This window comes from Ascidiella aspersa, chromosome 9 (genome assembly GCF_963924565.1).
Source record: "Ascidiella aspersa chromosome 9, kaAscAspe10.2, whole genome shotgun sequence".
Classification (NCBI taxonomy): Eukaryota; Metazoa; Chordata; class Ascidiacea; order Phlebobranchia; family Ascidiidae; genus Ascidiella; species Ascidiella aspersa.
In genome coordinates, this window is record NC_139455.1 from 22,479,661 (window position 1) to 22,502,009 (window position 22,349).

General features: G+C 34.4%; 1 protein-coding gene across 1 annotated transcript in view; it reads right to left on the reverse strand.

The window, feature by feature from the left end:
* The window catches only part of LOC146133626 (uncharacterized), a 53,284-nt gene that overhangs the window by 13,414 nt on the left and 17,521 nt on the right, over positions 1–22,349 (reverse strand). Inside the window, exons 12-42 of the mRNA XM_083396774.1 lie at positions 21,524–21,619; positions 20,799–20,936; positions 20,537–20,659; positions 20,308–20,382; positions 19,757–19,867; positions 18,887–19,003; positions 18,522–18,596; positions 18,117–18,227; positions 17,648–17,758; positions 16,393–16,611; positions 15,682–15,861; positions 15,206–15,249; positions 15,027–15,095; positions 14,702–14,740; positions 14,449–14,557; positions 13,525–13,679; positions 12,744–12,828; positions 11,897–12,042; positions 9,857–10,012; positions 9,037–9,174; positions 8,664–8,766; positions 7,047–7,204; positions 6,667–6,748; positions 5,811–5,958; positions 5,048–5,164; positions 4,192–4,312; positions 2,849–2,949; positions 2,228–2,359; positions 1,702–1,795; positions 1,065–1,236; positions 563–697 (exon numbers count right to left, since the gene is read on the reverse strand). Of these exons, the coding sequence (XP_083252900.1) occupies positions 563–697; positions 1,065–1,236; positions 1,702–1,795; positions 2,228–2,359; positions 2,849–2,949; positions 4,192–4,312; positions 5,048–5,164; positions 5,811–5,958; positions 6,667–6,748; positions 7,047–7,204; positions 8,664–8,766; positions 9,037–9,174; positions 9,857–10,012; positions 11,897–12,042; positions 12,744–12,828; positions 13,525–13,679; positions 14,449–14,557; positions 14,702–14,740; positions 15,027–15,095; positions 15,206–15,249; positions 15,682–15,861; positions 16,393–16,611; positions 17,648–17,758; positions 18,117–18,227; positions 18,522–18,596; positions 18,887–19,003; positions 19,757–19,867; positions 20,308–20,382; positions 20,537–20,659; positions 20,799–20,936; positions 21,524–21,619 (3,660 nt within the window). The remainder of the gene's footprint in view (positions 1–562; positions 698–1,064; positions 1,237–1,701; positions 1,796–2,227; positions 2,360–2,848; positions 2,950–4,191; positions 4,313–5,047; positions 5,165–5,810; positions 5,959–6,666; positions 6,749–7,046; positions 7,205–8,663; positions 8,767–9,036; positions 9,175–9,856; positions 10,013–11,896; positions 12,043–12,743; positions 12,829–13,524; positions 13,680–14,448; positions 14,558–14,701; positions 14,741–15,026; positions 15,096–15,205; positions 15,250–15,681; positions 15,862–16,392; positions 16,612–17,647; positions 17,759–18,116; positions 18,228–18,521; positions 18,597–18,886; positions 19,004–19,756; positions 19,868–20,307; positions 20,383–20,536; positions 20,660–20,798; positions 20,937–21,523; positions 21,620–22,349) is intronic.

Genomic DNA, 22,349 nt, shown 5'->3' on the forward strand with positions numbered 1-22,349 from the left:
GAAACTTAAGTTTAAACTATAGTTAAAAACTACATACTTAGTCGTTGATGGAAAAAGTCAAAAAAATGAAAAAAATATATATTAGTCCGACAATACAGCAACCAGTCATGAAAAAACACGGCTTGACTTAGATTTAAACTCCAGGCCGTGTGGCTCTACAGAGTAAAGTAAATGTTAATAGGTTTATTCCAGGAACATAACGTGATTTGACCAATCATAACATATTTAAAAAAATAATATAACCCAAGGATTTTTTTAATATTTTTATAAATATAAACCGATTTTTATAAATAATAAACAAAACGAAAGGAATTCCTCCAGATTTAAAGGAGGAATATTTTGGTGAAATGTGTTGCACTTAAGATGGCGGAGGGACCCGATTTTTTACCCAAAAAATGAAACAAAATACATTTGTGCCTATTTATCTGCCCCTTACAACATCATACCCGTGAAAAAAAAACAATACAAAAGCAACTTTGACGACAATTTGTTGCCCAAAGATTTTACTCGAGGAAAAAGAACAAAAACAATTTTGACGACGTTTAATCGTAGGTGGACTTACGATTGCGGAGGGCAGACGCGACGACTCGTCTTGCGTGAGGCGCAGCTCCTCCTCCGGAGCGCTCTTTAGTGAGAAGTGAGAGGAGGGAGTGAGAAGGTGGAGGTGCGGGTCGTTGGCGGGAGCGTTAAGGTTGTGCTATTGTAAAGGGGAAAAAGTATATCAAACATTTTGAAAGAAAAGGGTTGCCATCAGGGATAACGTTAAACGAAAATTGCGATGGATAGATAAGATGATTGTTAAAATACAATACCTTATGATAATAGAAAGCATTTTTAAGGACATTTAAACAATATTTTCTAATCTTCAACTTTTTGCTGCTGCATTTCGGAGAAAAAATGGTATTTAACAGACTTGCATTTTCGGAGTTTAATACTGTTAAAATTTACAAAATAACCTTATTAGGCCCAAATATCCCAGTGTTTGAATCTAAAAGGAGACGCTACGTTTCGTATTCGGTAAAAAAAAAATCATGTCGCACATTAAAACCACATTATAAACATACCTTGGCATGCTGTGGTTGCCCGATTGTCACTTGCTGTGGCGAGTGCCACCCGCCAGCTGTGTAGGTGCCAGTTGACAGTGGCTGGCTTGCCGGTCGCGCTTCGTCCATCTGGTCGATGCGGTTTTGAAGAGCGCTGATCAACGAGTTCCTCTTGTTCAACTGAGTAGTCAAACTGCCAAGATAGAATAAATTTGTTTACAATTATAAAAATAAATCTTTACTACTTAAAGTGATTATTATAATGATCAGTGTTGTAAACAAGTCATTTTGAAATGACTTAAGTGTCAGTCAAGTCATTTGCAAAACATAACAAGTCAAGTCCCAGACAAGTCTTTGCTTAAGCAAGTCAAATTCAAGTCAAGTCATTGACTTAAAACAAAAAAATTAAACTTTTAAAATTGTTAACCTCGTCCGATAATAAGCAATACCTGAACTAAAAAATAACAACAAAAAAACACAATTATAACATCAAGCAAATTGTTTTATGTGCAAATATTGAGATAAATAAATTAATTTTAGTAAAAAAATATAAGATAAAACACCTAATTTTGACTAAAGTTGACACAATGACTTAAGTCGAAGTCAAGTCATTGTCAAAAGACTTAAGTTAAGTCAAGTGAATTTGGCTTGTACTTACGATTTAACTTGCTTGTTGTGATCGTGTTGTATTGCGTCGGAATCTGTAGAATCGAAAGAATCGCTTTCTGTGTTTGACGATTCGCCCGCATTTGCTGAAACATAAGTTTTGAGATTTTTACATTATAGAAGGCCAATAATCACGATAACATAATATTAGAAAAGTTTCAGTTTCTACACCTTAAGTTAAGATTCCATCAAATTGTGATGTTACACTGTTACAGGTTTCGTATCCGAAAGACCTTACCAATATATTTTGTATTTTTCTAATTAGGAGATGACTAATTTAACTAACATTTTACGACGACAGGATCAAACAGTACGAAAATAGTGTGGGTTATAGTAAATCAGCAAATCAAAAGTAAAAATAAATTGTTTTGGCTGATTTTTTTCCGAAAATTTTCAAACCTAAAAAACTAAAAACTCTTTTAATTTCAAGAAAAAACGATTTTTTCATTCACACGAAAAAAATGATTCGTCTGCATTCATTGCACGGAGAGCATGCCGCAATTAAATAAACCACCAACCTGCCAAGCGCTGTCGTAGTTTCCTGACCAGGTTTCTGCTGTGTTGGATTTCACCTTTGACCCCTTGCACAAGTACTGGGTCGGCTTCTTCGAATGACGTCAGAAGTGACTCAACGTAGCGGTTTAAAACGTCTGCGTGAAAAAAAAGTTCATTAAGCAATGAGATCTATGACAGCACAAGTAAAACAAAATAATTATAGTAAAAAAAGAAATAAATAGCAACTTTACTTTTTTAACAAGCGGTTAGTAATAATAGAACACACATCGTGTAAAAATCATTTCCTTAAAAAATCAACTTACACTTTAAAGGGTATGTATTACTCACAGGTTAAGCTACGTGGTTTAGGGCTTAAGTGTGATTGGTAAAATATTCTAACCAAAATACGGTATGAAGTTCATTTTGCTGATCAAGCTAGGGATAAAGTCGTTTTAATCATTCAACCAAAAATGTGCAGACTTTATCATTGTCAGGAAACACTTAAGGTTGTTTTTTTTATGAAAAAATAGTGAAATATCCAATGCCGTGTTAACAACATTTCAGACAATTGCGAAATAGTTCTTGAAATGTAAAGAGAACAATACTCTAATGTAGGGTAGACCAAAACTTAAACTTAAACTTACCCATCTCAGTATCGAGCGAATGAACGTCGTTTCTTGCTTTTTGCAATTGTTGTCGCATATACGAGAGTTCCTTTGCTTGGGCTTGTATCAAAGAGCTATGTCTGAAAGCATAAATAATCATTTATAATACAAAATAGAGTAATCAGGTGACCCTATATAAAGAAAAATTGTATTGAATTCTCGACAAGCTTTTGCACAACCGTCCTTCAATCACACCAAGTACAAATCTTAGAAAGCAAAAACAGAAACAAGTTAGACATTCCGTGGTTGGGAGATTTACAATTTTGATTCAGAATGACAAAAAGTAAAAAAAAGTTCATTGAAAGACACACTTACATAGTTTACTTAAAAAAAACAAAAAGCCTGTAATGAAATACCTAAACTTGCGTTGCCTAGCCTTTGTCTAACAATAGCATTATAATACTGTGCTCAAGCATTCTGACTTTTTTTCTTAAATTCAAATTCATTACCAAATCGCTGACAAAGCACCACATTCTATACTTCAAACCACGACATACACGTACTCGCCTAAACGTTAAACAACTCCTAAACATTACGCAAGTTGCAATGTAGATCCTAGCAGCTGCATTTTAACCTTACGGGCGCAAACCCCCATGGGAGCTCTAACCATGTTAGTGTCGGGGTTTGAATGACGTACCACGATCGATACTTGATTTAGATAATGGGTAGGGATGCTTTTAGGATTCACACAGCCACACAAAATGGAGCCATGAAAATGGGTACCTGTTTTTTTTGTGACAGTGAAATAACAAATGTTGCGAATTGTTAGATCGAGATAACCTTTAATTAAAATAATGTGCTTCGTGGGGTGAATCGAAGCATTTATTTTAAAAATAGTAAACCGGACAAAGGTTTGTTGTGATGTGTTGCGCGTTAACCGAGAGATACAGCAAATAAAAGGTTGATGTAAAAAAGATCTATTTTTCTGAAAAAGTGCTGTATTTCATTTAGTAGACCAGTTTCTCAATCCTGTTGATGTTAGGACGGTGTCGAAAAGGTTAGGTATACAGCCGAGCTCAAACAGTAAAATTAAAAACTTCAAAAGATCAGAATTTCGCTCCGATCTCAGTTACATCAAGTGGTGATCATACAACCGCGCATTCGAAACGTCCGAATTGATAATGTCGATTTACGCAACCTATTTGTCTTCGACATTCATTCTCAAGCTACATTACAGATCCGTGACCTGATGAAGCACAATTGTGTCTCTCTACTAAACTAGAATAATTGTTTTGCACTACGTAGTTTAATTTCTTTCAACAAACTTAAGTTTTTTTTCAGCAAATTGCTAAGACAAACGACTTCCAAAAGTTCGTTCTTACTTTTGCTGCGACTTGGGCGACAGGTCGTGTACTCCGCTGTCGTTGTGTCGAGTTGTCTGTGTGCTCGCGTCACTTGTTTCTGAGTGAGCTGAGTCGTCCTGTGAGTGTCGTGACCTCTTGCCTGGAAGAACAAACCAGCGGGTTAAGGTGTTTCTTATGAATGGAAACATTGGGCTGTTTCGCTCAATTTTTGTGCGTAAAATAATTTTTAAGCTGTATATTGCGTTTTTGGTATTTTTGTCGAGTTATCACTTTTCGCTGGTGTTTTTTTATGAGTGGACAACGTTAGGGTGTTTGTGAATCTCTTGGGCTGAAATCTTGAAGCGAAATAGCGTTAAGGAAATGGGTGGTACAAACTTTTGTGGACAGAGAAGGATTTGAAGATTACTGTGTTATTCTGACAAGCAGTGTTGTAATAATATTAATTGAAAATTACTTGAAAAGTCCCAGTCAAGTTATTTAAAAAATAAAAAGTCCTAGTCCAAAGTCAAGTCCCAGCAAGTAAATTTTAAGTTTTCAAGTTCTTAGCTTAAAAGTACCAAAAACGTAAAATATAACAAGAAAATTGCTTCACAATTTTATTAAAACTTTTTTTTGGCCTTTGACACAATGACTCAAGTCCAAGTCAAGTAATTTGTCAAAAGGCTAAAGTCAAATCAAGTCATTTTTGTCAAAATACTTGAGTCACGTCATTTAAAAACAGTGACTTAAGTGCAGTTGGACTTAGTGATTATAACACTACATATAAGTGTGATACAAAATCAGATTTTGTATAACAATGTAATGTTGACATTTCGAAAAAGCAAGTTAGTTGTCAGTTTTTTAAACTTAAACTGCTAGAAGAAACTAAATTCACCTCCATCAACTGCACTGAAGTCAGGTGCGATGGTGAAGTCATCAGGATGGAACAGGTTCGGGACGCTCCTGGCGCCACGTAGTGGTGACATTGGTGGGCTCGCGATGCCCGCCTCCCCTGGAATAAGGGGGTGCAAGGTTAGTGGGGGGGGGGGGCACATAAATAGGCTATCTGGGTGAGAAGATATTTCGTGTTTATAAGTTATTAGTTTGTTACCAATAAATTTGATCAAAAAAAACGTAATGATAACAAATCAGTACGATTTAAACTTTCATATTATCACAAAAAAAGTTAACCTGAAAATTTTTACGACTACTACCCTCAAGAAATGTAAATCTTTGCCTTTAAAGACATAGAACTTCCAACAGTTAAATTAGGTAGTTTGAATACTTCATGTTTACTTTTTTATGCCTGGGTTAGAAAATATTTCGTGTTTATTAGTTATCCAGATTAATATTTACAAATATTTCCGTACTTTATTGAAATGTCTAAAAAGCAGCCAAACTTTCCACATAACTTCGATTTCAATTCTTACTGATTTTGTTAACTTTCATATTGCTACACCAAAGAAAACATTGCATAGCCACTTTCTTAAAAGGATAATCTTAATCTTTAAACGACATACAATCTATGTCAAAGTACTAATAATAAATTAAACGAGGAGGTATGATACTTCATGTATATTTGTATATCTCGTGTCCCTAGTAACTTAAACCTTAAAACAAAAAAAGCTTTTCGAATGCCAACTTGGAGAAGCACTTACTAAGGGCAGCCCTGCATTTGTTCAGCTTCTCCGCTTGATGTCGCACCGTGGCTTCGGTGGAAGCGAGTCTTTCGTTGAGTTTACGATTGAGGGCGCGAGCTCGCTCCATTTCCTGCTGTAGGGGGCCGTTGGGGGGTAAGTCCTTAAGCTGGGGATAAAAAAAAGTAGTAAACAATAATAGTGCAAAAAATATTATATAGCTTGATAATGAATTGCAACGCCAAAAAGGTCGAGTAGATCGACATCGTCTTGATTAAGACGATTTTAAACAAACTTGTATCATCTTCAGTTAACGTGACTGAGAAGTAAATCAAAACATCACCTTCAAAAGGTGGGACGCAATTTTTATCATTCTGATTAGATCTACTCGACCTTTTGGCGATATTCATTATCAAGCTTGGTTAAAACAATAAAATTTAAACAGATTTAGGCCATAACAAATTCAATTCGGAAAATTAAAAAAAACAAAGCCCGTGTAGAAATGCAAATACAAAAAAGAAAAAGTGGTTCAACACGGTCAACGAATAATTATAATTTATTCAAAAATTTCTCACGATGTTATTGTCATCATTTGTAAGTAGCAGTAGAGAGTAATTTTGCCTACGACTACTCCACTACTTAACCTGGTGTTTTTAGAGGCCTGAGTCGGGTGTATAAAAGGAACGTGTAAGAGACTTAGGTAGCCGTCGGTCCTCGCCTTATGGGCCAGCGCCTTACCTAAACGTAGCGACCTTTATCGCTAAAATTTATAATTAAACTACAATCACTTACTTTGAAATCAAAATATCTATACTCACAGCGACTTAAATCGATTTTTACTATTTATAATTTTTCCCTGTTTTTAGAGAAAACCTACTTTATCTTTTGGCAAAGGCAACTTGCTTCTCAACAAGGTCGAACTCTTGAAGGAATTCGGAATCGAAGTTCCATGTTGCAACCTTTAAGAAGAATTATAAAAATTAACCATGTTAAGCCGTATATGCAAACCCAGCATAGAAAAAATATATGCATCCCAGAATAGAAAACACAACACATTGTGCGAATATTATATTGCAACTTAAAAAAAAAAAAAAAAGCGAATATATATTTCACGACGTTAATTGTTGTTTCTTCACTTCAAAAAATTACCTTATCTTTATCAACAAAACCCGTCAGATTTTCAAAAACCTATTTTATCTCCGAAATAAATAAATTAACGAAAAAACTTTAACAGATTAAAATAAAACTTTTTTTTACCTGTCCGGTTGTTCAGGCTCTTTCAGCTTTTCCTTAAGTCGTTCAACTTCGGCCGATAACTGCTGGACAAGGTTAAGGTCGACGCCCTTCGTCTCATCCAGTTTAGTTGGGGAGCTTTCCTTTTGAATTTCGAGTTGGTTTTTCAGAAGTCCGTTCACCTGAGTTCGTGAAAAATAAGGCAACGTTTTAATGCGTAAATACAAAAAGTTTTATATATTCCTAATCAGGGCTGCGGAGTCGGAGTCGGACTCGGGACTCGAGTAAGACCGACCGCGTAAAACTAACTGTCCCGAGTCCGACGTGCGCATGCGCAGTATCAATTTTTTTAACTGTCAAGGCGGCAAAATGTAGGTTGTAAAAGTGTAATAGCAAATGTGAAATATTTTTAAACCATGTTATGCGGTTGGATCAATTATGACATCAATATGAGTGGATTGCAGAAAATCGACCTTAATTTAGTTGCGTAAATGGGTAAAATACAGGCTGTAGAGCCGGAGTCGGACTCGGGTTGTTTTTAACCGACTCCGCAGCCCTGTTCCTAATACTTATCTATCCCTTAGAGATGCCCGATATTCGATATTTCGATATTTTCATGCCTTCTTCTAACTCGCCAAATTCCATAAACTTTCCTGAAATGCAGGGTTATCTGTAAAACCTGAAAATCACTAGTACGAATGTCGATACTTGACATCCTTATTCCGATACCGACGCCCGATATTTCGGACTAAAAGTATCGCAAACTGATTCGATACCCAATGACGTCATTACTATGCCAAAACAAGCAAAATAGACGAGTTGAAGTGTCAAGAGAATTTTATTAAGGTTTCGGAATAAAGTATTAAATACCGGACATATATTTGTTTATACCTCCCTAGTATCGGAGGAGTACCGATACTACGACTTGGTATCGGGTATCGGCTCTCAGTCGATACTAATAGACATCACTAATTAAGAAACACGATTGCTAATAATAAGTTAAAGTAAAAAAGGTTGTATCGATTCGGCCCGAGTATCGTACGAGAAACGATACTAGAACTTGGTATCGGCTGCCAGTTCCGATATTATAAGACACGCTTACCTAAAAGTTATCATTCGCAAAAGTTTTTAGATCAAAAAGTTAAATACCAGCCGTATAGTGTTGCACTAAATATGTGATGTTGGAAATCACTTGACTCTTGCAAGATAAATGTCGACCTTAATTAAGGGGTACACCGAAAAGCCATCGCAGACTCGCCGAATCTGTCGATCTATGATGCAAGCAGAGCAAGCCAGAAAAACAACTGGCCTGCAGTGAGGTTCGAACTCACGGCTTTTCGGTGTACTATTGATAAGGAAGCCGTAATCGTTGGTCATAAAGCAACTTCCGAGGGGTAGGTCACAGATGTTATTAAACACATATGTTTGTGTGTGTCTTTCATTAATTAAGGGGGTACATACATTGTTAATCAAATCTTTCGAATTAAAATATACTGAAGATGCGTTTGCTAGCGAAATACAAATATATATTTTAAGTTCTTTTGATAGTGTTTGACCAGATCGCAGAATATAAAAGGCATCAATGCAGTATTATGCTTTCAGTCGTATAGTAATAATATTAATTTAAGAACAATTTTAAACCTTTTCGGCGTTTGCAAGCTTCTTTTTCAGGTTGTTTATGACATCACAAAGCTCTCGTCGTTTTAAACTTCTCATTCCATCGGATTCGTCCCCAGACACGGCTCTAAAAAAATGAAAACGAAATCTTGTTGCCGTGTTTATTTAGAACTGAACTTCCTTGTACATCTTAAAATCGAATAGAACCCATAATTTTACAAAAAAATATTTTAGTCACTTCTCCATTGTTTACGACTCGTAGTTGTTATTTAAATAAGTCACATATAAATGGCAAAAAAACATTTCAATTTCACAAATATGTTAATCCTGTTTTCTTTCTATCTGCCTTAAAGTTTTAAACTAAATCTCGATTGGCAAGTTATAACGAATGAGAAACCTTGATTGTGACGACATAGACATGCTGTCGTCACTCATTTCGCTTTCGTTGAAACCGTTTGTCAACTTGTTCGATCTCGTTCGGCCGCCATCTTTGATCCGGGCCAAAAGTCCCAGAATCTCCGATTCTTTTTCCACCCTGAAATAAAGCAAGTTAAGTTAAAAAAAATACCTAGGAGGCAAATAAACAACATGCAGGGCCATAGTGATGTACGATACTTAACATTTTATTTCCGATACCTGATATTTTGGGAAAAAAGTATGGCGAACCGATCCGACGCCAAATGACGTCATTGCTATGCCCAAACAACCAAAATAGATACCGAAAGCTTCCAAGGCATTTTTTCTAAATCATGAGGCCCAAATTTGCTTTAGCGTAAATAATGTTGGTTCCCATTAAGTTGTTAATATACTTTTTGTCATGAATTAACCTTTCCAAGGTAGAATGCTGCAAACCATGACTGAAATCCCAATGTTAGTTCGGATTGACACCGATACCACCCTAGTATCGGACGAGTACCGATACTACCACTTGGTATCGGGTATCGGATCCGACCCGATATTATCGGATTACCCTACAGGACAACAAATAATTATGTGAAGTTTTGCAACTAAAGCTTTTTATATACTTAGTTACATGAAAAACATACTTGAAATGTACGGATTTTTAACTGAAAATTTAAAACCTCACATTGTAATCTATAAAATAAAAACAAAAAAAATTTTTAAACAGCTTCACAAATAAATAGAAATACAAATTGGGCATAAAAACACATTAGTTCGTCTGAAAATGTTAAAAAAAAATGTTTTTTTATTATTACTTTTCATTGTCGGCTACTTGTAGCTTTTCCTCCAGCATTTGGTTTTCTTCGCGTAGATTTTTGCAAGTTTCTCGCAATTCGCGCAACTTGAAGTCGAGCTGGGAGCGAGCTTGCTTTAGCTCGGCAAGTTCACGCTCAGCGCAAGATAATTCGTGCCTAAAAAAACACTTTAGTTACAAGAAGCGAACGCGCCATACGATGACTTGGCTCATAAAATAGTACATTTTTATCAGTTACCTACAATATCGACTTTTTTACCTATAATATCGAACAGTTACCTATAATGTCGAATTTTCAAAAATTCTAATGTTTTTCTTTATTGAAATTTTATTGAAAGCAAAACAATCAAAAATAATTTAGCTTTTTTTAAACTTTTTTCATTTTTTATCAAAATTACTATAAATACAATACAATGGCTATGATATCACGCTATAGCTCAATTTTCTTTAGAGAATTTTGTTTTGAACTCTTAATAAATAATCGGCACAACATTTAATTAGGCAACTTGAAATTTGACAACTAACAGATTGCAGTAAGATAATTCGTGTCTAAAAACAAATCCCTTATGTTACAAAAATGGTTAAACTAAAATTTGTTTTTTTATGACAAATCCATATACTTATTATTGACGTTTCTTTTAAATCGATTTTTACTTTCTATCGCAGCTTCGCCACACATTTTTACGAAATAAAAACAAACGTTTAAATACTTCTTGACAAACGTTTTTTCAAAGACTTTTCGGTATGCAAATCAACTTAAAGACCTTTAAAGATTCAAAGATTTTGCGGCAAAAAAGCTTAATTTTTTTTATAAAAAATCTAAACTAAACCTAAACATATGCCAAGTATTATTAATGGTAAAACCCTTAAGTTTTAATATAAAGATAGCTCAATTTTTATCTTGGCATTTTGTTTCTGAGGTATCCTAGAACTCCTAAACACAATTCGCCTAAAATTTGACTTACTGGCAACTCCAATTTACAGTACCAACAAGTTGCTCTCTTTCGACTGTCTGGACTAAAGTTTCCTTTCACAGGAATACCAACACCGGTTTAACACAACGCTTGTTTAACAGAGCATCAGTCGACTGATATGCGGTTAATAGGACGCTATTATCCCCCTACAGGGAGTAGCTCTTGAAAGCCGTTGTTTCAACACAATCGCCATTGATGACAGACAAAGGGCCTTCGGGTCTTGAGTGTACGAGGTAAACATTAGAGGAATTTAAAAATATTGAGTATCGCTAAAAGTATTTAAAGGGCGGGCAAAAAGATTTGTACGAAAGGGAAAAGCATGATGGTTTACACCAGTGACCGGCAAACTGTGGACCACGGCCAAAAAATCGGCCTTTTTTAACCATTTTTAGTGGGCTGCGAGATAAGTTTTTATTACTATTTCAGTTTATCATGTAGTTTTGGGCGATGTGATAGGCGTACAATTTCGTTTGTAGTGTATTTTAAAAGTTGGTGTGGCTACGTTTTTATTTTGAATCATTGTTGTATTATAGGGCCACCGGCCCCAAAATTATAATTTTAACCAAGTTTCACTATGTAAATAGAATTTTTTTTTCAGCGTTTTAGGCGACATTTTATCCATTTTATTTAAATCTATTCATCCCATAGGCGCTCTGCATACTATGATATGTTGCGCCGTGTGACTCATTAACTTTACAAAGGTCAATTTCTGGCAAATTAAACTTTAGGCGTAGTTTGATTAATATTTGAATATCTTTTGCGAACCTCACGTATCCTTTTGCCAGTTTTAAACAAATAAACGTAACCTTTTTATCGATTTTAGCTGCACACTCAAGAACAACAGGTGTTTTAAGATCAATTGTTTTATGACGTAACTTTGTGAAGTCATTCTAGAATCTAAACATCCTCATGACACCCAAAACAAAATTCCTGGATTCGCCCCTGTTGTCGTAGTAGTTGATATATTACCTGAATAGGTAGTCAAAACGTTGAGACTAATAACATTTTGCCGGAAGAACAATTTTTCAATTGAAACAAGGCCCGGCAGCAACGGTATAGCCATTTACCTTGTGTCTTGCAGAATTTGCCCAACGTCGTCCGCACTGGTGTCATGTTGGGGGCTTCCCCTGAAAGCGTCGGGCATGCTCATGTAGGAAGTCTGGTCGTGGATCAAACCAAAGGTACTGTTGTTGTGGCTAGGGAGGTGTGCGTTCTGGAGAGTACACGAATAAATAATAATATATAAATAACCCGTTGTATTGTTACGTCGCTGAGTTTCTCTTCAGCAAGGTATTTGGGGACAATTAGTTTTTTAATGTGGAATGTAGCTATCACACAATGTTCAATACAATTAGGTGTTTTTTTATAACTGAGTGTTTTTTATTAAAAAGAAGACTAGTTAGGTTGATAACTGTGTATTCCACGATGTAAAGGAAATTCATATTTTTTTCCTAAGCATTCTAGCACACTTTAGTTGCCACTACACGTATTTAAATAGCATATATTTACAATACAGTATTAGGTATCTGCAGTATAGTTACGGTTTTCCAGTTTTAACGTTAAAATGGGCGGGAAAATGGCAAATACACAGAAGGGCAGGCACTTAATAATTGATGTTTAACATCTTGGCGCAGATATTTCTTTGAAACATTAATTGGTAAACATTCATGCTTGTGGAGCACAATGGCTGGAGGTTGTAGTAAGACGTAATAAGAATACCAAAGCCCATACAGAAGTACAGTAGGTATCATGTTGAATGTTTCGATTAACTCTTTATTCATTTTCAACATACAAATGAATGAAGAGTTATTCGAAACGTTCAAAATGATACCTATACTTCTGTATGGTCTTTGATATTCTTACTACATCTGTGCATGTGTTGTGTAACTTATGTATGCAGTTGTACGAACACACCTCGGCGATGATGGCAGCCTGCCTCGGTCCTATAACGACATGACGGGGAGTTGGTGATTGGCGAACCGACTTTCCTTTTGGAGACCTGAGTAACAAAAAGTACGCAATAAAATAGCGTAGTCTAAACTTAACTCTAACACTTTCTTAGCTTTACGCAGTTCGCTGTTAAAATTGCAAAAATAAACAATATCCGAGAATGAAATTTGCAATAAGCAACCGCATTTCTATATTGCGTTTTAAAAAATACTTTGTGATAAAAATATTCAATAAACGACTTATCTGCCTTCTGGACTTTTTGTATTTTTTCACGTTTTTGTCCTATACAGGTCGCCTTCACCAGGATGAACGACGCCGTATACAAACGGCAAGACTATCACAAAGTAAAAATACAATAGCCAGAAGAACAAATTTAATCGAGATTATGCCTGGCAGCAGCTTTTAATAGAAAATATATTTTTAAAACAGCATTTTTTTTAGATTGAATGTTTGTAAATCAAAAAAATTAAAATTAATAGTTTTTCATATGAAATGTTGGCAAATCCAAAAAATAAAATAACAGTCTTTCAGAATTAAGTGTGGGTAAAACCAAAACTCCTTAAAAAAAGTTTAAACAATAGACTTTCAGATTAAATGTGGCTACCTGCAAAAAAATCAACATGTTGACAAAACCCAAAAACTTTAAAAAAAATTATAAATAAAGTTCTTAGGGTTGAACGTTGCTATATCCAAAAAAACAACAACAAAAATTAAAAGATATTAGATGAACAACGCCTGGGCATACTTTTTGCTTTTTGAAGGGCGATAGTGATACGAGGTGTGATACTCGAACGAGTGTTCTTCTTCAATCTCTTCGCTCGATGAATCACTCTCAGATGAAGCGCCCACATCGAATCTTGTGTTGTAGTTGTGGTGGGTGCGCTTCTTTTTCTTAAGCTCCTGTGAGGCGTTGTGGAAGTTTTAATACAGAAAGCAACTCGCCGCCTTGTTTTAGCGGCTGTTCTTTTAGTATGTTATTAACTTTTTTACCGTCTTTGTTTTTGCATTAAAACCCCTTCAAAAGACGTTTATTAAAGTTGCCAAAAATAATATTTGGAAAGGTGTATATTCACAAGACAGAAAAATGTCATTAACAGTCAATTGTTTTATTAAACAAGCCCAAGTATTAAATATGTTGTTTCTTGTTTAAGCGGACATGTAGAATTAGTACGTGTCTTTAAAACTTGCTGCGATTGTCAAATGGGCCAAAATATTGAATTGTGATATGCCACCATATTATTTATTGAATACCATAAAAAGGGAATTTTTGCAAAGTATAAGAAAACCCAATCTTTAAAAGTTGTGTTATACTTTTGCATGGGGATAAAATCGATCGACTTTTGATAAAACATATATAAAATGATCAAAAAGAATAACAAAGTTAAAAAAGCAGTAAGAATTTTAAAGCCCACACAAAGTGGGTATCAGATGTTGAAAATAAATTACGAATTATGCGAAACGTTCAAAATGATATCTATACTTTTGTATGGGCTTCGATATTCTTACTACGTCTAACGACAACCTCCAGCCATTTTCTTAAGAGTTATTCGAAACGTTCAAATGATACCCATACTTCTGTATGGGCGTTTACATTCTTACTACGTCTTACTACAACCTACAGCCATTTTGCTCCAAAGTTTAAAATGCTTCATTAACTTGCTTATTTCACCTTGATTGTTTTGTTTTTCTTGGCGATTTTTTTGTTCAGTTCGTCGATCGTATTTTGCAGATGGTAGTCAGTGGATTGGAAAGTTGCGTCTGATTCTTCTTCACTAGTGCTGAAAAAACACATTTACGTTTGTTTTTAGCTACAATAATTATTACGGCTTCTAAAAAAATTTATGGTACAAAGATGGTTAGTGAAAATTAATTAAAATTAAAGTGTTAGTGCAGTGTAAAAAAATAGAAAACAGCAGACTCACCAGTAAGAAAGAAAGCTGAAAGATTTAACAGGAAGTGATCTTATAAAAGAAAAATAAGTTAAAGGGGAAACATGAAAACAAAAGTTTATCTACATATTTACATTGTTGAAAAGTTTGGTTAGTTTGTTAGTTTGTAAAATTAATTAATATAAAATCGAACACAACGAAAATGCATAAATTAACAAAGAATACACATATGACAGTTTTTGTTAGTTTGTTAGTTTGTAAAATTAATTAATATAAAATCGAACACAACAAATATGAATAAATTAACAAAGAATACACATATGACGGTTAAAAAATATATAGTTTTAAGTAAGCTTACTTGTGTGATTTGTTGGACTTTGAAACATTCTCGTGTTCATTGAGTTTGTTTTGAAGTTCTCGGTTTATTCTAAAAGAAATTAAACAAATTTGAAAATATATTTTTTGATCGGTTTGTGCAGCTTTGAATACAAAATTCAAGACAAAAATATAATCTTTAAAAATGAATGTTTTATTTACCTTGCCAACTTGTCGATTTCATTTCTTAATTGTGTTTCAAGATCCTGAAAGCAACAGTGTGGTATTAGAATAAGCTTATCGCAAGGAATATTTCCTTTTTAAATATAATATTGGTTTTGTTTGAGTTGCTAATATGTCTATCTAACAGTAGTACAAAATTTAAACAATTCTTCGTAATTATAAATCTGTGTTTCGGTATTATGAATGAAACAAATACAGTTTAAAATTAAAATATAGAAAAACACAATGTAATATTATTTTAATTTTTTATTTAAAAAATCAATCTAAAAAAGTTGAAATCATTTTTTACTAAAAACTATTTTTGTCACAACAATGTGAAAAAATTAAAATGAAGTCAAAATACATTCAATGAGTTTTTTTTTCGATTTTACTATTTTTTCATATAGTTTCATTACATTTTATAAATTATACAAGATTTTATTCCACAGTTTCGTTTCAAAAAACATTTTTTTCACCTCTATATTAGTTTCCTTATCGTTCAGTTGCTCTTCCAGCCGATGTATCCTGACATCTTGCTGCGCGATGCGACGACGACTTTGTTCCGCGTCAGACTCTCGCGACTCTAGCGCTCGGGATAATTGGTTGCGCACCTGCTCAAGGTCGTTCAGCGCAAGGTCACGAGCGTAATTCGCATCCTGAAACATGAACAGTTAAATGTTTACAGATACTGTATAGGAGGGCTGAACACTGATTTTCAACCCATTGATAAAACAGAAGTCTGGTGTTTTGGCTTGGATTGCAACGTAGTTTTAGGCCTTTTTTCTGGGTTTTCTTACAATTATTGACAAGTGTTTTATAATCAAGATATTATTAAAAACATTTATAGTGAACACCACGCATCGTGTCTTGGATTTCACGGCTACAAGTTTTCTAAATTTCAAACATTGTTCATATTTATTTTTCTTGTCATAAAGGAAAAAAATCAAATAGATAAAGATAGATTTCTGGTTGTCCGATTAATCGAAAATGCTCAGGATTCATAACTTCAAAGCCCCCAAAAATAAAAATCCGGCAAAAAAGAGTGTTGGCTGTGGTCTAATATAAAAATGACCGAGATTCATAGTTTACCAAAAGAAAAAAAAGAAAAAATAAAGCAAGAGATTAATATCAAGATTTTTTCGCAATTCCAATGCACTTCCTTTAAAATAACATCCGAGCATACTTACGCTCAAGGCTTGTTCGCTCATCCTAAGCTTCTGCTCCAAGCTCCGCATCTTGGAAGAATCTACTTCGCTCTCGACGGGACTCGAACCCGATCCGAAGTCACTGGATGCTCTTCGGAGAGACCTCTTCGCGAGCTCGGTGAACCTTTGCTTCTCCTCGGAGCACTGAGCGATAAGCTCATCCCGCTCTCGAAGAGCTTTCAAGCATTCTTCCTCTTTTAGCTGGGAGCAATTGAAGAGGAGGTTGTTTTATGGAGGACTTTGGACTTTATGATAAAGCAGATGATCGTTTCAAAAGATTATTTCTCTTTTGGGAGCAATTAGTTGTTTTAGGCAGGGCTTTACGAAAAAGTCGTTTTAAAACAGTATTTCTCCTTTTAGCTGGAAGCAATTGAACAAGGGTTATTTTACGAAGGACTATATGATTTAGTCGATAATCGTAACAACATTGTTACACTTTTAGCTGAGTATTTGAAAGGGAGGTTTTTAGAAGTGTTTTATGATTTAAATGTGAGTAGTTTTTAAGCATTCTTCCTTTTTATCTAGAAGCAATGTAGAGGGGGTATTTTTGGAAGGACTTTATGATAAAGCTGATGATCGTTTAAAAACATTCTTTCACTTTTAGCTGAGTAGTAGTTTTCTGGAAGTAATGAACGATTTAACTGTGAGTATTTTTTAAAGAATCTTTCTCTATTAGCTTATAGAGAGGACTTCGCGATAAAGCAGATGATCGTTTTAAAAGATTATTTCTCTTTTGGTCGGGAGCAAGTGAAAAGGAGGTTGTTTAACGAAAGAAATTATGATTTAGTCGATAAATATTCCTAACAACATTATTTCACTTTTAGCTGAGTAGTTAAAAGGGAGTTTTTTAAAAGTGTTGTACGTTGTAAATGCGAGTAGTTTTAAAGCATTCTTACTTTTTTAGCCGATATATAATACAACCGTAAATCGTTTTAAAGCAGTATTCCTTCTTTAATCAATATGTTTACATACATGCCAAACTACTTTTCAGTTGTAAACTTTCCGACGACGGGACTCACTTTTATTTCTATACTTTACAACTTACTCGTTTCCCAACGCAGCCTTATTTTTCATTTTTCGATATTTAAGCTTTAATTGAAATTTTTTATATTGACACGTCAGAATTTTCTTAGTTTCCGAAGTCTCATACGAATCTTCGGTGATTAGTTTTTTCAAAATGCTACGATGGTGCTGTTAGAGCAACAGGCATGTTTGCGTTAAAACATTTGTCACTTACCTTGATTTCCCTGAGCAGTGATTTGTGCTTGTTCGCCAAACTTTGTAGTTCCTCATCTTTCTCCTTGATTTGCGAATCGAGCGCAGAAACCGTTTCTTCGGCGTCGTAGAACTTTAAATAAAAAAAACATTTTTCTAAAACACTACACAATACTATTTTAGAAATATAATGAAGAAATAATATTTTCAGGATCCACATGAAAAAAAAATTCTCGAAATAAGCATCAATATTGAACAAAACACAATAACAATTCCTTCAGTAGCAAATATTTTATGGTTGCTTAAAGACTATAGTATTTGGTAACTAGAAAGTTTAAACTTCCAACACATTGTGTTCGTAATGGATAGGGAAAAACTTAGTTTTCGAGCTGCAAATCGTTCCTTATTTGTCTTTTTATTTAACCTTTGATTGATCCCTGATTAATTAAAGCAACCACAAACGGACATTCAACAGTATATGTGTTTTTTACCTGAGTTTGCAAGCTGTCAATCAAACGTTCTTTCTCTCGAAGCTGGTTGTTTAAGTCTCGCTGCAACTTTTGATTCTCGTCGTCTTGTCTCATGTTGTTGTCCAGAGCATCCTAATATAAATATATCAACATATTTCCAAGACGTTTAGACCAACTGAATGGATACTTGGTTACTTTGATGTCACTATCCGACCTATTTTTCACTTGAACATATATTTTTGTGCCATTTTTCATACATTTGTGTTGCAATTAAGCAAACAAGTTTTTTTAGCAATAAACAATATGTATAAAAATGGTCTTTAAATAGTTGATGATAACCTAATAACGGCATTTTATCAAGGCGTGTGAGTACATTGGGTGAATCCCTTAAAACAAACTCCACAATTTAACACTAGAGACTCGAACCTGCAAGGCTCCGTCACTTTCTTTAAGTTGCTTTCTGAGTTGATTGATCAGGTCATCTCTGGCGCTCGATGCAGGCTAAAATAAAAATAAAACGTGGGTTGCAATAATCCATTTAAACGTACAAAATTGTACGGCCACTATTCACCACGAAAAACTAAACTGTATTGTAAAATTATTCTTGCGGCAAAGTTCTTTCCGTACGACACATTAACTGAAGATAAGTTCCTATCGAAACGTCGAAACGATGTCGATCTACTCGACCTTATTGGCTTTGTAATTGATTATCAAGCTACAATACAGATCGGTGCATAGTGTATCCAAGTTGTAATATTTTACTTAACACGCCGAAAGAATATCGAACCAACCTTATCGAGTTTGTTCAAAGCGTTGAGCAATTCCTCTTCTTTAAGTTCTCGGTTTTTGAGCTCATTGTTCAACCTTTCAATTTCTTCGTCCTTCTCATCAAGCCTTTCCCTTGCGCCCTGAAAGATGACAACATTTGAAAAAAAAAATTTAAAATTTAAAAACACATCGCTATGCAGCCTAGGGAAATTCAATCAGGAAACACAATTACGAGTTTTTTGGTGTTTTAAACCTTTTATCAATTATAAATGGTTTTCTGACAGAGATTATATTAAAATCATCCACATGTCGATTGCATATTCGGTTATCTTTTCAGGCCAGTAAAGGAAAGAACATGTCATGCGAAATAGAAATACTGAACATTCAAGTTTTCGCTTTGCAGCTGAGGGCAATTTAACCAGGAATCCATCTTGCTTGAAAATCGGAAAAATTGTGGTTAAATTATTTTTTTTGCTCTTTGTCAGAAAATATAATTTATACAATGCCCGACAGCAAAAGCATATTCATTTTATTTTCCCGTTGCCCATAATTTTTTTTTTCCCCGTTGCCCATAATTTTTTTTTTTCAGTTGGTACACTTTAACTTCTACTATAGCTAACGTACCATGGTTAGGGTGCAAAACCACAATAAAAAAATAAAAGAAGTAATGTAAATAAGTGTAAATGTAGGTAATGATTTTAATATTTTACTGCCCAAAAATACCGGTGTTACACAGAAAAAAAAGACAGAAAACTACGCGCAGTGATCCGGTTAAATACCACCGTCAGGTAAGTATGGTAAGTTGGTTTAATTGTAAATTGGTTTGATTGTAAAAGCGACGACGAAATAATACTGTACATACTGGGTTCAAAAAATTCTGCGTGTGTTTTTACCTGGGTTTGCAAGCTTTCAATCAATCGATCTTTCTCGCGAAGTTGGTTGTTCAAATCGCGCTGTAACTTTTGATTCTCGTCGTCATGTTTCAAGTTTGCATCCAAGGCATCCTGGAGTAATAATTTGTAAGTTGGAACTTTGAATATAGTATGGGTGAAACTTTGGTAACAACACACTGACTAGCGTAAATTTTGAACTCTTTAGTTTACAAAAGCAAACATAATGCTTAATTGCCTGTGTAGAACCAAAGAAATTGAAACATTCATGTTTAGTACAGCTATGCACAATGTGATAAAGGCATACATAATATAGTACACCTTTCCGAAGGCATCCGGTATATTACCAAAGACGCATTAAAAAAAGCAAACTATAAAGTATAAATACTTAAATAAACTAACTGTAATCTTTATTTCTATCTGAAAAAACAAGACCATTTCTACGTGAGAAATACCAACGTGGATAAAGTTTCAGGACTGACACTAAGTTAGTTCGTTAACCTGGTTTATTTAAAGGTAACCAGTGTTAAAGATATGTTACGATGTTGACATACTTGCAAGGCACTATCGATGTCTTTTAGTTGAATCCTCAGTTGGTTAATCAACGAATCCTTGGCCGACGACGAAGGCTACAAACCACAAACAAAAATTGTTTTGTAAGCTATTAAAATCTTAATTGAAAATAAACAAGCAAAACACCACAAACGAAAAAAGTTTTCCATAAAGACACTACTAAATACAAGGAGAAATTTTATGTTGCATTCTTCCGTCTCAGAATTATACCTTTGGTTTTTCCAATTTGCTCAAACTGGTTAAAAATTCTTCTTCTTTCATCTCATGGTTCCTTATTTCGTCGTTGAGACTCTCTATATCCTCTTCTTTTTTTCTTAGCATTTGCGTTAGACCCTACAGACGAAAACACACTTTTCTGTATATGTAAAAAATAGCTACATGTGATTTTAACCACAAATGTATTCCCATGGTGCCATTTCGTTCATAGTAAATTTATGAGGTTACAATGCAAAACAAACCCTTAAAAACTTACAGCAATGGCACGGTCTCGTTTGTTGACATCTTTCTTTGCTTGAACTTCTTTCTGGTGGAGAAGTTCATCTTGTTCCAGAAGCTTTTCTTGTAATTGTTGAGAAGATTCTTCTGCCTTTGTAAGAGCACCTTTCAAATCCTATAAAAAACAAAACCATTTCCTTTATACATGTGATAGTCAGATAGCACTTCAGAGCCGCAAAATTACATATTTTTGTATAAAGAAAAATACTTTGCCAAACACATAAACATGACTATATCAGAACTTTAGAAATAAAAAAATATATTGTGCAAAAAAAAAGGGTTGGATATAAATAAAAGTAAAACCATCAAAATACGTTGTTGGTAAATTATATTAAACCTGCAATATTACCGAGATCAATTAAAAATACTTTAAATTTGAATTAAAATACTTTAAATACCACTAGAGGCAGCAAAATATTAAAATCCAGGCAGTTGGAAACAGTAGATATGTTGTTAATAGCAAAATATGGTACCAGTCCTTAAAGCATTACCACATCAGGTGCCACTAACCGTTTTATTTTTAGAAAAAAAAGTAGTTCTTTTTTAGTTCAGTTTAATCGCAGTAGCCTACCGTCATGCAAAAGTTTTGCTAAAAACTATATAATAATAAAACCTTAAAACCTTCAAAATATTCTTTTTTTTAGGGGGGGGCACTTAAAAATAACTGGTGCAAACTAAAAATAATAGGTCAACAATCCTTACCTTGACTTCCTTTTCTCTCTTTTCAAGTTCTTCGCTCATTTGTTTTGTTGCGAGTTCAAACTCGTTAAGCCGTTGCTGTTGTTCAGTGATGTGCTCCTGAGAGTTGCAAAAATGATGTTACAAGTCAACCATGCATGCTAAACTAATTTTAGGAATACATAGCAAGTCATTTTCTAAAACTTGATATCACTGAAATCGTCAATTTTCAGAACACCGACATCAAATGTATAGCAGTTGGCTTTTATGAGAAAATGACAGTGCTGATATTTTTCATCAAGAAAAAATTAAATTATGCGAATAAAATGCATTAGTTTTTTATTTACCAAAGAGGTTTAAGCAATAAATCTTACAGAACCTACTGGTGCGCACAAATGTACATTGAAGCATGCCAATTGCCTTTTTCATATATTGCTGTTTTACAATGTGTGGGTCTGTTGAATATATTTTACTTTATTATGTCGCAGCTACAATATAAAGCAACAAATGCCTTACTTGTGTGTGGGTGGGTGTTGTGCTAACTTTTATATATATCGAAAACAGCGCATTATGAAAATAGCAATTTACATGCTTAGATGAACTTTAATGCGTACCAGTAGGTTTGCAACAGGACACCCTTCATAACATTGGGGTCACCTGTAAAGCGTTTTTTACTTTAATATGTAGCAGCTGTCATATGAAGCAACAACCGCTTTAATCTCATAGAACTTTTTGACCCACTTATTGTATCGGCTGCATAACAACTGTAGTTTGAGAAAAGTGTGTCATGAAATCATGCCTCTTAAAAGCTTTTTGCCATAAACTGCAGATTTGTTTACTTTTCGGCAAG